Source organism: Medicago sativa, chromosome 1, assembly GCF_051527215.1.
Source record: "Medicago sativa cultivar Bolivia chromosome 1, Bolivia_mono, whole genome shotgun sequence".
Classification (NCBI taxonomy): Eukaryota; Viridiplantae; Streptophyta; class Magnoliopsida; order Fabales; family Fabaceae; genus Medicago; species Medicago sativa.
In genome coordinates, this window is record NC_140749.1 from 57,485,371 (window position 1) to 57,498,182 (window position 12,812).

A 12,812-nucleotide genomic window follows, 5' to 3' on the forward strand; every position below is an offset into this window, starting at 1 on the left:
GTTTGCTATTCAATCATGATTTTCTTATTTCTTTTTGAAACCAGTAAGATTATTGGTAATTTCTTTAGGTGAATATACTTGCTAATTTAATACTGCTATAGCTGTTGTTTTCTGTTTATGGTTTTAGACTCAAATAAGTGCTTATATCTAAGTTTGCTTGATTTTCTGGTTTTGTTGTATATACAGAGTATAAAGCCAATTGTTGGAGTTAAATTCTGCATTATAAGAATTATGAATGTTACATCTAAGATGTTAAAAACTGATATAGTTTCTTAATCGTTAAATTACAGTTTAGTTCTTTTATTGTTCAAATCCAACTTAACTTAACCCTTTTTACGTCAATGTAGGCTAGAGTCTGTATTCAACAACACTACTACAATCAACACCACAAAGAAATCAACTTCAACTCTCCTGGATTGCTTCTTTCTGATGAAGGAATTAACTATGTCACACACTTTGGCAAGGATGACATAGGGGTGTACATGGGTAATGGAATCAAAATTACCAAAGAGTTTGGATTTTTGGTTCCAACCAAGATTAGGCTCGACTACGAGGGCATCAAAAACATGTATAAGCTGACACAACTAGGACCAATTTACATTCCAACTGTTTTCCCCGCACGAGTTAAACAAGAACCCATTGAAATCATTTCAGACGATGACACTGACACTGAACAAACAAATGGTGAGGATGAAGCAAGAACTAATAATCAAATTCAGCCAAATGCAGGTCCTGTCAACAATTTGCAAAGAACTAATGCGGTGCATTATCATCACTTTGAGAAGGATGTGACAGCTGCTTTAGCCTCCATTGAAAAACAACAAGCCTTGGTATGTCAAAAACCATTCTTAATAAATCTAGCATCATCTACTATTGTAAAATAAATATGTCAATCTATTAAAAATAACAAATAACACATAGAATAAGACTATGCAAACTTACCACATATCCTCTGTTACATTAAATTCAGAAGGTGTTATAATTGTAATATATTAATGTCTCATAACATCAACCTTAAAGAAATAGTTTCTATCCAAACAATCTATGTGCCTTTACAGTTCCATTTTTGATTTCATATAGCATTTTCCAAATCAAATATCCAAAAAAGTATTGAAAAGAAAGTATCTAAGGATGACTTTAGAAGATTTGGAAACACACAAGACATATAATTGCAAGGTTAGGACTGCTGGCAGAGGGAATGCTGAGAAAAATTTAGGTGGTGAATGGTTTAACTTCGTCGTAGACCGCGACTTACAAGAGGGTGATAGGTTGATCTTTGATTTAAAGAATCCACCAACCAAAATGTATGTCAGACACATCCGCGGCCAATAAACAACAAAAGGTACTGATTACTTTTGAAAGAAACATGTTTCTTTGGTGTTAGGATTGCAAATCTATTTGCTTATACATTATTCTGTCCTCTCTTTATTGCAACAGGAATCTCTCTCTACTTATGCTAAAAATGATTTGGATCTGGCTGGGAGCTGCACTTCTGCAAATGTGTTAACAATGTACAATTTGTATAATGTTTCGATGACTATGTGTTGAAACAATGGTTTGGATATAATAATCCAACCCTTTTTTGGTAATCAAACTTAAATAGGTTTTTGACTATATCACAACATCTATATTTTGACTGCAGTACACTATATGTGCAATAACAATGGTTGCTATGTTAGTTGCTATGTCAGTTCATTTCCATATTTGAGAAGGACAACAATGTTCTACGATTTCAACAATACTCCTTAGAATCAGTTCACTTTTAACCGTTAACAAATGCGATTGCCAACAAAATTATCCGAAAAAAAGCAATCCACTCCGTACGAAGCACGGGTTGACAGCTAGTTTATAAAGAAAATAAACTTCCTAACAAATGTCTCATTTTCCATAATACTAATATATTGAAAAAAAAAAGAAAGTTATCACAAGTTGGTATGTACATTTTAAGAATAATGCTAGTTATCGTGACGAATAAGCTAGCGAAATTTTCATGACATGCTAATTTGCACTAATTTTTTTTTCTTAATTGCAAGAATCCCTTGTATTGTGGCAAGAGCAAAATTATATGGTTGTAAACGTGTTGTAATTCCGTCGGGATAAAATGCCTCGCGAATTATAGCAATGCTGACATTTTAATAGTTGTTTAAAGATTATGTCAAGTATTTGAAAAAATGGTTAATTATGTTGATTATAATACTAAAATTAGTATCATTTATTAAAATACTATTATTACTCGTAGTAGAATAATTAAATTAAACGAAATTCAAAAATAAAGACACAATACTAAAAATAATAATAATAATAAATGTTACATTACTATTATAAAAATAATAAATTAATATTTTTTTTACATAAAAAAAATATTAAGAGACAATTAAAACGTTAAGGAAGAGATCAAAACAATGATTGTCGAGCAAGACAGAGTCAAATACGCCAGCACTGCCTAATGCCTAATGCCTATTGCTATCATTTTCCTCACTTCTTTAACCCGTTGTGCAGCATAAGCATTCTACACTCTACTCTCTTCTCCATTGTTCCAATCCCATAGCAATGGCCAAAGACCCCGAGAGCGCGAACCCAAATCAACCACCACCCACAACCCGACCCGTCGGAGGCACCGAATACGGCTGGTGCAAAGCCGTCCCCGGCGGCACCGGCTCCACCGTATTAAGCCTCCTTCTCTCAAAACCACCACAAATCCCTCATCTCCAAAACGCCCTTCACAAACTCCAAAATTCCCACCCTATCCTCCGTTCAAAGATCCGCTTCGACACCACTACCAACACTTTCCTCTTCATAACTCCTCCAAATCCCACCGTTCAAATCCAATCCTTCGATCTTCAACAAACTGAACAAATCCTCAACGCTCACGATCACGACGATCTCGTCAATCCTTTCCACAAGCTACTCGAACACGAGATGAACCGCGACACGTGGCGAGATACTAACAACTCGGATGTTGATGTTATGTACGCTAGCACGTACGCGATTGATGAAAAACGGTTAGCGGTGTTTCTACGGTTGCATACGTCGGCGTGTGACCGTGCTGCGGCGGTTGCGTTGTTGAAGGAACTGTTGCTGCTTGTTGCTGGAAGAGGTGATGGTGGTGGAATGATGAAGGAAGAGAAGGTGAATTTGGCGATTGAGGATCTGGTTCCGGAAGGGAAGAAGAATAAACCGTTTTGGGCGCGTGGATTAGACGTGCTTGGTTATTCGCTTAATGCGTTTCGGTTTTCGAATTTGAGTTTCGTGAATGCCGATTCGCCACGAAGGAGTAGGATGGTGAGGTTGCAGCTCAATGCTGAAGAAACCAAGAGGTTGCTTGATGTGAGTCACTATCACTCTGTTACGTTTAGTTAATTATGTTTCTCTTTTGTTTGTTATGCCCAGTATGGATTATTACTACTTCTATTTTCATTCCCATACAAAATACTAATTGCAACAACCATGAGCACCTAGGCATACCTGACTCGATACTAACACGGAAATAATTTGTAAAATTAAACAAAATTGGACGTAATGATATGTGTCAGTGTTGTGTTAGTGTCGGACACCAAACACAGCTTCAATCAAAGTGTCTGTGCAACTTGAAACCGTATACAAAATACTATTACTGATAGTATCATGCTCCAGTCTTCTTGGATATGTTTTTTTTTACTAGTTTCAGGCTACATTTTTGTGTGTTCTCTTTTAGATTGTGTACAATTAACACATTACTGAGATACCACAAAGATCAGAACAATATTACTAATATTTTATCCATGGTATGATAGTATTCTTTTGGGTACAATTATTGTATGGTAGTTTAAACCTTTGAAACTAATCAATGTATTGGTGACTTGGTGTAACTTTACCCGTGTTTCCTAAATTTTGGTCCCCACACCCATAATATCACTGGTCTCTTTGGACATGGACTCTTCATTAGCTTTATTTTTGGTTCTATCTTCATTATTTATTTATTTTACACATTTTGTAAGAAACTTGTAATTTGTATAATGAAATGAGTTTTATTTAGTGAAGTACCGTTTTTATGGAACTAAAGTGCATGCTTATTAAGAATAGTGGAGTTGGTTGTAAAATGTAATTAATGTTTCATTCTTATTCTAAAATGAAACTAACGAGACAAGTAAATATTACAAACGTGACACTTAATATGAGAAGAATGTAATATTACCGTTTATAGATCACTAAGATTAAGAATTGCCTTTTAAGGTATTGCATTTTGTTAAAAATGACCAGTTATTGAATGAATACTCCATATTAGTTCGAGTATATCCATATTAGTTGGAGTAGTTGAACGAAGTAAGAGCATCCACAATGCTTAGACAAATGAGGATATTATTAAAAATAGTTAGTGAATGCTATTTTAATATTATAATAATAAAACCACATATAATTTGTTTTCAACAATAAAAACAAAACTCTTACTTACATTATAGTTTGTTTTTTACTTGGTACTGGTAGTTGTAGGTCTGCTGATTTTGTTTTATTCAATAGTAAAAAAGTTAGATGATTGGAGAGAATCCCAACCCATTGGGGAGACGTTTATTGTGTATGGGGGTCCATGTCTGGAAGGGTGATTGAGGATAGGTCGATATGGGGACAGATATGGGTGCAATATGATGTATCTCTAATACAAAACTATGGCAACACCAGTAACTTTTTCCTTGTTAAAATTTGATGTGTGTAGGCCTGTAGGGATAATTTTGCATTTACTTTTGTTTTTTTTTTTTTTGGTTTATTGATTTTTATGTTTTTGAATGTAAATTCATTGATTCTCATTTTGTTTTGATTATTTTGATGATGTGTATAACTATAAAGTGATTATCTACATTCACCCTATGATAGGTCTTTCTTATAAAAGAATGAAGAAACAGAGTAAATAAGCGAAGCATTTATAGATTTGTTGTAATATCAGCAAAAAAAAAAATCTATAATATTTTTGCAAGAGTAAAATTGAAAATTTCTAATTTATTCTCAAAAAAAATAAAATGTCTGTCAAATTGTTTCTTGATGGGCATTAAAATATGTCTAGAAACATTAATATAAATTTTAAGCAATATTTGAGAAGAGAGTGGGCAACAACTTAAAACTCCTGAGGAGAGTTTTGCTCCTTGTGTATTGAATTCTACTCAATTCAAAGGATTAGTCTCTATATTTGCAAACACTTATACCCTTTGATGCAACAGAACAATTAAATTTAGTATAGAACTAGTATAACTTGGCTTATAACCACTGATTCTGTCTCTTCAAATGTTTAAAATCTAATCTTGAATATCGCAATCCTCATTAGCAAGCTTAGATTTCCTTTCTTCTAAAAAGAAGATGAAGATGCTAGCCATTTTGAAAAAAAAAACTTCATTGGCACATTACTTATATACAGAGAATACTCTTAGAAGTCAAGCCTGGTAAGAATTGAGAAGGGAGAGCCTCCATTATGAATAGGGGGTTTGTGTTTCATCACACCCTGGTGCCTGGTGGTGTGATCCAATCCCTTTAAAATATCAATTAATTTAGAATAAGATAAACAAAGTGATAGTTCATATTTTGTTTGGGAGAAAGTAGCAGCCAATTTAAATAGTATCATATCAGCTGCCATTTTTTTGAGGAATAAATTTATCTTATCTTTTCTTTCATCGGTGTGTCTTCGTAATAAAAATTTAGGCACTGAATAATATAAGCCAGCTCACCTGATAAAAGTTTCTTCAACATGCTAAATCAGTTTGTTATGTATCCAATGTCAATCTAATTGTTATGAAATTTGATCGATATAGCATCCTACTCTGTACACAATTTTTGCCTATGATCTGGCAGTTGAATGAATTAAGTTAATCATGCAAGATTATGTAGGGATGCAAATCAAGAGGAATTAAACTTTGTGCGGCACTTGCAGCAGCTGGAATGATTGCCGCATGGGTCTCTAAGCGCCTTCCTGATTATCAAACAGAAAAATATGCTGTAGTAACACTCATTGATTGTCGCCCACTTCTTGATCCAGTACTTTCCAGCAGCCATTGTGGTATGCCATAGTTTCTGGTATTCTTTGTTCCATTTTTTGTCTGTTTTATGAATTTAATTGGTACGTACTATTAGTGTTAAAAAGTTTTACGCATGCATTCAATATAGGAAATTGCTTTGTGGTACGATATCTTTTCAACGAAAAACAACGAACATGTACAAATTACCTTACATTGTTTGAGGTTGCAAGTTTTGTCCTCCAAATATTTTTAAAATTACAACACTACCCCATGTTGGCAAGCGGTTCGTTGGATTTCGTCAAACTGAATTCGCACTAAACAGCAGTGCTCTTCAATATATTGCTGCTACTTTGACATTACACACAACAGGTTGACAAAAACCTGTTCACATCGTTTCACAGTGCAATTAGCTTAATTTTGTGGAGCAATTAGGTTTCCAGCTTTTCGGCAAATTAGTAAAATTAATGAACTTGGGTACCTCCAAATATTGCATTACCATTTTCCAATTATTCATGATCCAAGCATACTGATGGAATGTGGTACTTCGTCCCTTTTTTTAGGACTCCGTTCAAATTTTCAACAACATTAATCATTTCTTTACCAACATACCCTTAATTATATTATATTTTTTTTAACATGTAATAAATACGATCGAAACATAAAGTAATTCTTTTTCTGAATAGTAAATTTGTAAAAAAATAAAAATAACAATTGTCAACAAATTTAATACTATTACCGATCTTCTTAGCTCTTGTGATTTAGTCAATGAGGTCTTTTATTTAGGGATGAAGGTTGGTTCCTTTTAAATTGTTTGCAAAAGTTTAACATTCTTGCCTATTAATCTGTTGTTTGGTTCAGGATTTTACCATTCTGCCATTTTAAACACCCACGATGTCTGTGGAGAAACCTTATGGGAGTTGGCAAAGAGAAGCTACACATCTTTTGAAAATGCTTTGAACTACAACAAGCATTTCTCAGATATGGCTGACCTGAACTTCCTCATGTGCAAGGCCATTGATAACCCTGGTTTGACACCATCGTCTTCCCTTAGAACTGCATTGGTATCTGTATTTGATGACCTTGTCATTGATGATTCGAATGAAATGCATGAAAAGCTTGGATTGGAAGACTATTTGGGTTGCGCTTCCGCACATGGTGTTGGCCCATCCTTAGCCATGTTTGACGCCATCCGGAATGGAAAGTTGGATTGTGCTTGTATATATCCTTCACCCCTTCATTCGAGGGAGCAGATTCAAGAACTAGTTGATCATATGAAGAGAATACTTGTGGATGCTTGTAACAGTGAAAATCAATAAGTTGATCAATAATTTAATTACGAGCATGTGGTGAAAATTTCTCTGACCAATTCATAAGCTTTGTTGCCTCTTCGTTTTCAGTTTGTGGAAATACCATCTCCAGAAATGCAGATTATTTCTCTGCTCTGAGATGGTCTCAAGAAATGAGAGGGTTATTGATTTATTTCAGTCAGAAACTTCGACAATTATGACTGAATCAAGTTACTATAATATGCTTTCACACACCTTGCATACATATTCACTTAACATTTTTATATTCGTCATTTTTGTTAAAGCTTCCACTTTTTTTATGAACACCTGAACTTTGATTTTGTATCCTTACACAAACGTGAGAAGGTCTCTCTATTTATTTTTAAGAGAAGGTATTTGCAGACGAAATGAAAATTTTCATTATTTAGAGGTTGAATGAAACTTATGACAGAGAAATGATTGCCCATTTTCACTTTTAATACGAAACTTGCTAAAGTGAACCATGGATAAGCAAAACACATTTTCTTGAATAATAAGCCACTAATGCAATTAAATTTAATGTGCAGAAGCAATTGTTGATGTTAGGGTAGGGATCCATTTATACTGATGTAAACCACCAAGCTGGCCATTCCGGTAGCTATTCGCTAATATATTTTATTTATTTATCAAGAAAAATTAACAAGCCATTTTCCATGTTAGTTGCTTACTTTTCAGTTACCAATTTCTTTATTCTTAATAATCAAAATTTTGAGAATTATAATATGGAGAATACTAACCAATGCTCCGACATTGGTTAAACAACCAAAACATGTAAGTTTTTTTGATAAAAATCATAGTAGCACAGAGAATGTCCCTCCCTCTAAGGGTACAAAAAATTTCTACATGAGCACACCTATAATGTAACTATAGTTGTCTATGCTTTTATGTTGATGTATTAAATTTTACTCAACTTTTCTATATTTTTTATGTACTCTTGCGGAATTACTCAACCAACATACAGTAATATTAACTACTACCTCATGACAAGGAAAGTCTAAGAGAAGAGCACCTAATACACATGTGAAATTTTCGGTGCTAGCAAAGTTTTTTTAGTGCTACATGCATGTGAACTTGTTATAGGTATAGACATTTTTGCCAAATCTATGCATTACAAATTCAAGTAAGACACTAGTTGACTAATTGAATGTGCCCAATTTCTGCCACTAATTACTGAGGTTACTTTTGCGGCACTTGATGACAATTGTAAAAGTTGGGGCATGTTTGCTAAACAGTATACGGGAAAAATAAATATTAAAGTAAATAATAAAAAAGCATAAGTTGACCAATATGGAAAAGATCACTATGACCATGAATTATTTACATGTCAAATTAATTCTAATTGACAAAATGCTTGTAGCAAAAGCTTCAATAGAAATTAAAGGTCACTAAGATATTCGAGTTTTGATCTACTACAGTTGATGTACGTTGTAGTGGATTGTAGAACCATTCGATCTAAATATAAATTACTTATGGATTCAGATCAATGGTTTCCTAGTCCATTGCACCGTGTATTGATGTAGATGATCTGAATCCATGTCATCCCTAAGCCCAATTGGATTCTTTGTTGTAGTGTGTGTCTCAAGTCTCAACAAAAAAAACTAGCAAAAAGAAAGAGAAGATTGAGAGTAAATGGTGACTTGGATTCTCTCCATTTCCACACCCACAAATGCGCCAAGAGAGGTGATACTTCCAATGCATTGTAACACTAACCAATAAAAATGAAACAAGGACAACATCTAGTTTTCAACACTTTAAACAAAATCTTGAAAAATCTTGCCCAAGTGAAACTTGCCATTGTTACATTCAATAGCATTTACAACCTCTTGAAATGTTGAAACACTACATGGAACTACCAAGCCATTCCTTTGCTCAAATCCAAACTCATTGTATGACTTCTCCAACAACATCTTGAATAAAGGGTGAGAAAGATAGCTTGTTGGAACTACATGTCTCTGGTGCTCTTCCCCTACATAGAGTGCAAAGAAACCAGTTGGAGTTGTACTTGTGGAAAATTCTTCTTCATATCCCTTCAACAAACATTCATTGTAAGGAGGATCAGTGTTTGAATCAGCTCCAGCTCCACCACTAGCCTTCACCTTCTTGGCCAGTTTCTTCAATGATACCATTCTTTTCCCTAGCATTTTGATTATTGTTATTAAACTAAGTTGAAAATAAGAGGAGAGGTATGTGAAGGAAATTGTGATGATTTTTGTGCAAGTTTGAAGGGAGGACTTTAAGACTATTTGTAAAGAGGTAAGAAGGTGATGGAGGAATAAAAGTACAAAGGGAATGTGTACCTTTTGAAAAAGTCCACTTTCCACGTTTGAATTATATAAAAAAAAAGTTATGGGCATGTGAATGTTTTGAGATGTACTATAGGTTTAAATTAGTTTTACACTACATTTAATATTGATTTCGTATAGATAATTCGATTAATGATCTAAAAGACTTGACAATTGTTTAGATACGTCTTTGTTAAGACAATACCGCGTTCCAATGCACTCTTACCATTAAGAAACTGAAGCTACTATACATAGCTTCTGTGTTACAATAACTTCCGTAATTTTGGGTAAATCAGACGCCAATCCAAACATATCATTAATAAATTTCATATTGAACGTTAATACAAAACTAATTTGCACTATATATACCACATGTTTTTTTTTTCTTGAAAAAAATTCTCAATTTTTTTTTTTGAAAATTCAAGCTGTCTTGAAGTGTGATTAGTGGTTTAATTACGCATGACCTAATAATAGTTAAAAGGGATAAAAATATATTATCTATTCTACTGTTAAAAAATAAAGATAAAAAGCACCAACAATGTGTGGCACACTACCACTTATAAGTGGTTGAGCAGTATGATAATACAGTTGGTGTGGTGGGTCTCAACTCCAAATTTGTTGGTTGTAATTTTTAGGTGTACATTGCATACGTGTCAAGGGAATGGCGCAAACTAAGGACTAATCAAAGATTTAAAAATTGCAATATTGTTGACATTTAGATAAACCAATGATATAGGCATATAGTTCAATTTTGTATTTTCCAAAGAATATGGTATCATTCATTAAAAATGGGGAGACCACACTATGGTTATTTGTGGTCCACTACATGGGAATCATTTTTGATTGAAACTATATAATGTCTTATATAGAATATATTTCATCACGGGTTTAATTTGGCTCTTTTTATTGTGTCTTATATTATACCAATGCCAAGAAATTCATATCTCTAATGTCAAATTAGAAACAATAATTTTGAGAGGAGCATAAGAAACAAAATGGTTTTTGTTTTTGTTTTGAGAGAATAACATTAAAAGTATTGTGTTAGCTGAGTCATGATTTTGGAACTAAAACTCCACCTCCTCAACCCAAGATCGACGATCAAAAACAAATTTAACCATGGTGGCAATGGAATTGATTTGATGTTTTGCTTCAATTAGCTTAACATTGAAACACAATGATAAAGAATACAACATGACATTAATTATCTCTCCCATGAGTCATAAAGCGACACAACGTGCATAGCAGCAAAGGAAAAGCAAAGAAGCTGAAAGTAGTCAAATATTATTCAACAAGGATGCCATTATTTTTCAATATTTTTTTTTTTTACAAAAACGATATCCATCATCTATAGAAAAGTAATATTTGATGAATTAATAAATTAATTGCAACTCCAAAAAAGTTGTGTAGTTGATGCTTTTTTGACGTAAATAAGTTTTATTCAAATGCTAAAGCAAAGATAGTAGAATCAAAATTACGTCTATTTGAGTTTGGTAAAAGGGAAATAAAACAAGAACTATAGTTTTGATACCTCAGATTTAGTTCTTTCACGCAGTATTTTTAAAATTTCCTTAACACTATTTTTTTTGACAAAAAAAATTCCCTTAACACTCTTCACCACCACATTTTCTCTAATTTTAGACAAGATCATCAATGAGGTCTAAAAAAAATTATTGTGTAAAATCTAAAAATGATTTTTGCGGAACTTTGTATATGAAAAGTTGATTTTGTAATACTCAATTTCGAAATTTATGTGTTTACTGTATTTGGAAAAAGATCCATGGAAACATATACACTCACTTACATTTTGAGAGAGAAAGAAATAGAGAAGATGATATGATAGATGTAATATGTGATGTAATAAGAAAATAGAGATAAAAAGAAAATGAAGTGTTGAATGCATCTTCGAAAGTTAGCGATGTACACATATAAGAGCTCATATTGTGTATCGCGAAAGGAAGTGTTGTGTGAGATTTCCTCCCTTCTTAGCCTCAACAATAATATGATTTCCCAACATATTCTAAGTCTTACTTCAGCGAAAGAAAACAGAATGGGCTATTGACGTTAATACTATCATATTCTAAGTGAGTTTTTCTAATTAAATTTTCATAGATATTTTTGCATAGAGAAGCACTCTTCTCTCCATTTCTCACAAGCCCCAAATTTTTCGTTTTTTCCTCTAACAAAATGCTTAGGAGTTATGAATTGAATGGTTCGGAAGATAACTCTTGTTCTGCATGTTTCGTGAGATAACTCTTGAACGGTCCTTTTACATGCCAACACAGTATGGGTTGTACACTTTCACTAGTAAAATTGCACTCGACCTCTATCCTCTCTAAAAATTTTGAGTTTCTATGCGTTTTCTTTCTTCTTTCTCTCTAATCACAATCCTTCAATGAAATATGATCATTTTTCACTCTTATACGACCAAATACAATGTAGAGCGTATGAGTGTCTTTTACATTGAATTTTTGTATGTGTGTAGAATACACCTACGAAATATATGAACCGAGCTATGTCTGCCATGTTTTCACTAATTTTGCTAAGTGTTTGTCAATTGTCTTGGTTTTGTATGATATTTTTGGAATGAAATTGTTTGATAAGTGTTTTAATTTTTTTTTTTTGTTGTGATATATATGCAGATATTGTTGAACCTCCTGTTGTTTCAAAACCAAATAATGTTGAACCAAACGTCCATGCTATTGATAATGCAGAATACTTTGTTCAAAAGACATATCAAGATCGAGATGAGTTGAAATGCGAATACACATGTTCTAGAAAATCTAGATGTCCATTTATGTCACGTGATTATTTTAAGGCATTCAAAATATGGAGCCTTAGAGTTGTTTTTGGATTGCATAACCATAAGATGGAGCAAAAGTTAGAAGGTCATATTTTAAACGGTCGTCTAAATGTTGAAGAGAAAAAAAGCCTGATGATGGGATGATAAGAAATATGGTCCAGCCAAACGAAACCATTCAATTTGTAACTCCCCAATAGAGCTGTCAAAACGGGCCGGGCCGAAAAAGCCCGAAAAATGAAGGGCTTGGACATAAAATTTTTGGCCCGTTTAAAACCGGACCTTTTTAGCCCGAGCCCGTTGAGGCCCGAGCCCGTTGCGGGCTAGCCCGACCGGGCCGAGGGTAGCCCGTTTATTTTATAATAATTTTTTTAATATTAAATTTTCTACAGCCCAGTCCATGCACCAGGAAAATGAAGATCTTTGGTGA

The 12,812-nt window shown here is 33.5% G+C and overlaps 2 protein-coding genes and 1 long non-coding RNA gene across 3 annotated transcripts; 2 read left to right on the top strand and 1 right to left on the bottom strand.

The window, feature by feature from the left end:
- Nucleotides 1-647: 647 nt before the first annotated feature.
- LOC146955700 (uncharacterized) lies at nt 648-1,685 on the top strand. Its single transcript, XR_015017549.1, has 2 exons — nt 648-830; nt 1,081-1,685. It is a non-coding gene; the product is annotated as an uncharacterized LOC146955700 (long non-coding RNA).
- Nucleotides 1,686-2,455: 770 nt separating this feature from the next.
- On the top strand, nt 2,456-7,527 carry LOC146955701 (GATA zinc finger protein). The gene is made up of 3 exons (XM_085722759.1): nt 2,456-3,327; nt 5,851-6,019; nt 6,837-7,527. The coding sequence occupies exons 1-3, from the start codon at nt 2,551-2,553 to the stop codon at nt 7,292-7,294; spliced, it is 1,404 nt and encodes a 467-aa protein (XP_085578885.1). The 5' UTR covers nt 2,456-2,550; the 3' UTR covers nt 7,295-7,527.
- Nucleotides 7,528-8,581: 1,054 nt separating this feature from the next.
- On the bottom strand, nt 8,582-9,590 carry LOC146955702 (auxin-responsive protein SAUR15-like). Its single transcript, XM_085712971.1, has one exon. The coding sequence runs from the start codon at nt 9,442-9,444 to the stop codon at nt 9,055-9,057; it is 390 nt and encodes a 129-aa protein (XP_085569097.1). The 5' UTR covers nt 9,445-9,590; the 3' UTR covers nt 8,582-9,054.
- Nucleotides 9,591-12,812: the final 3,222 nt, after the last annotated feature.

What these genes read in the sequence shown, in the direction of transcription:
- LOC146955701 (XM_085722759.1), top strand. Translation starts at nt 2,551, where the DNA reads ATGGCCAAAGACCCCGAGAGCGCGAACCCAAATCAACCACCACCCACA. An exon ending in AAACCAAGAGGTTGCTTGAT is followed by an intron (nt 3,328 to 5,850) that starts GTGAGTCACTAT and finishes AAGATTATGTAG; the next exon opens with GGATGCAAATCAAGAGGAAT. An exon ending in ACTTTCCAGCAGCCATTGTG is followed by an intron (nt 6,020 to 6,836) that starts GTATGCCATAGT and finishes TGTTTGGTTCAG; the next exon opens with GATTTTACCATTCTGCCATT.
- LOC146955702 (XM_085712971.1), bottom strand. Translation starts at nt 9,444, where the DNA reads ATGCTAGGGAAAAGAATGGTATCATTGAAGAAACTGGCCAAGAAGGTG.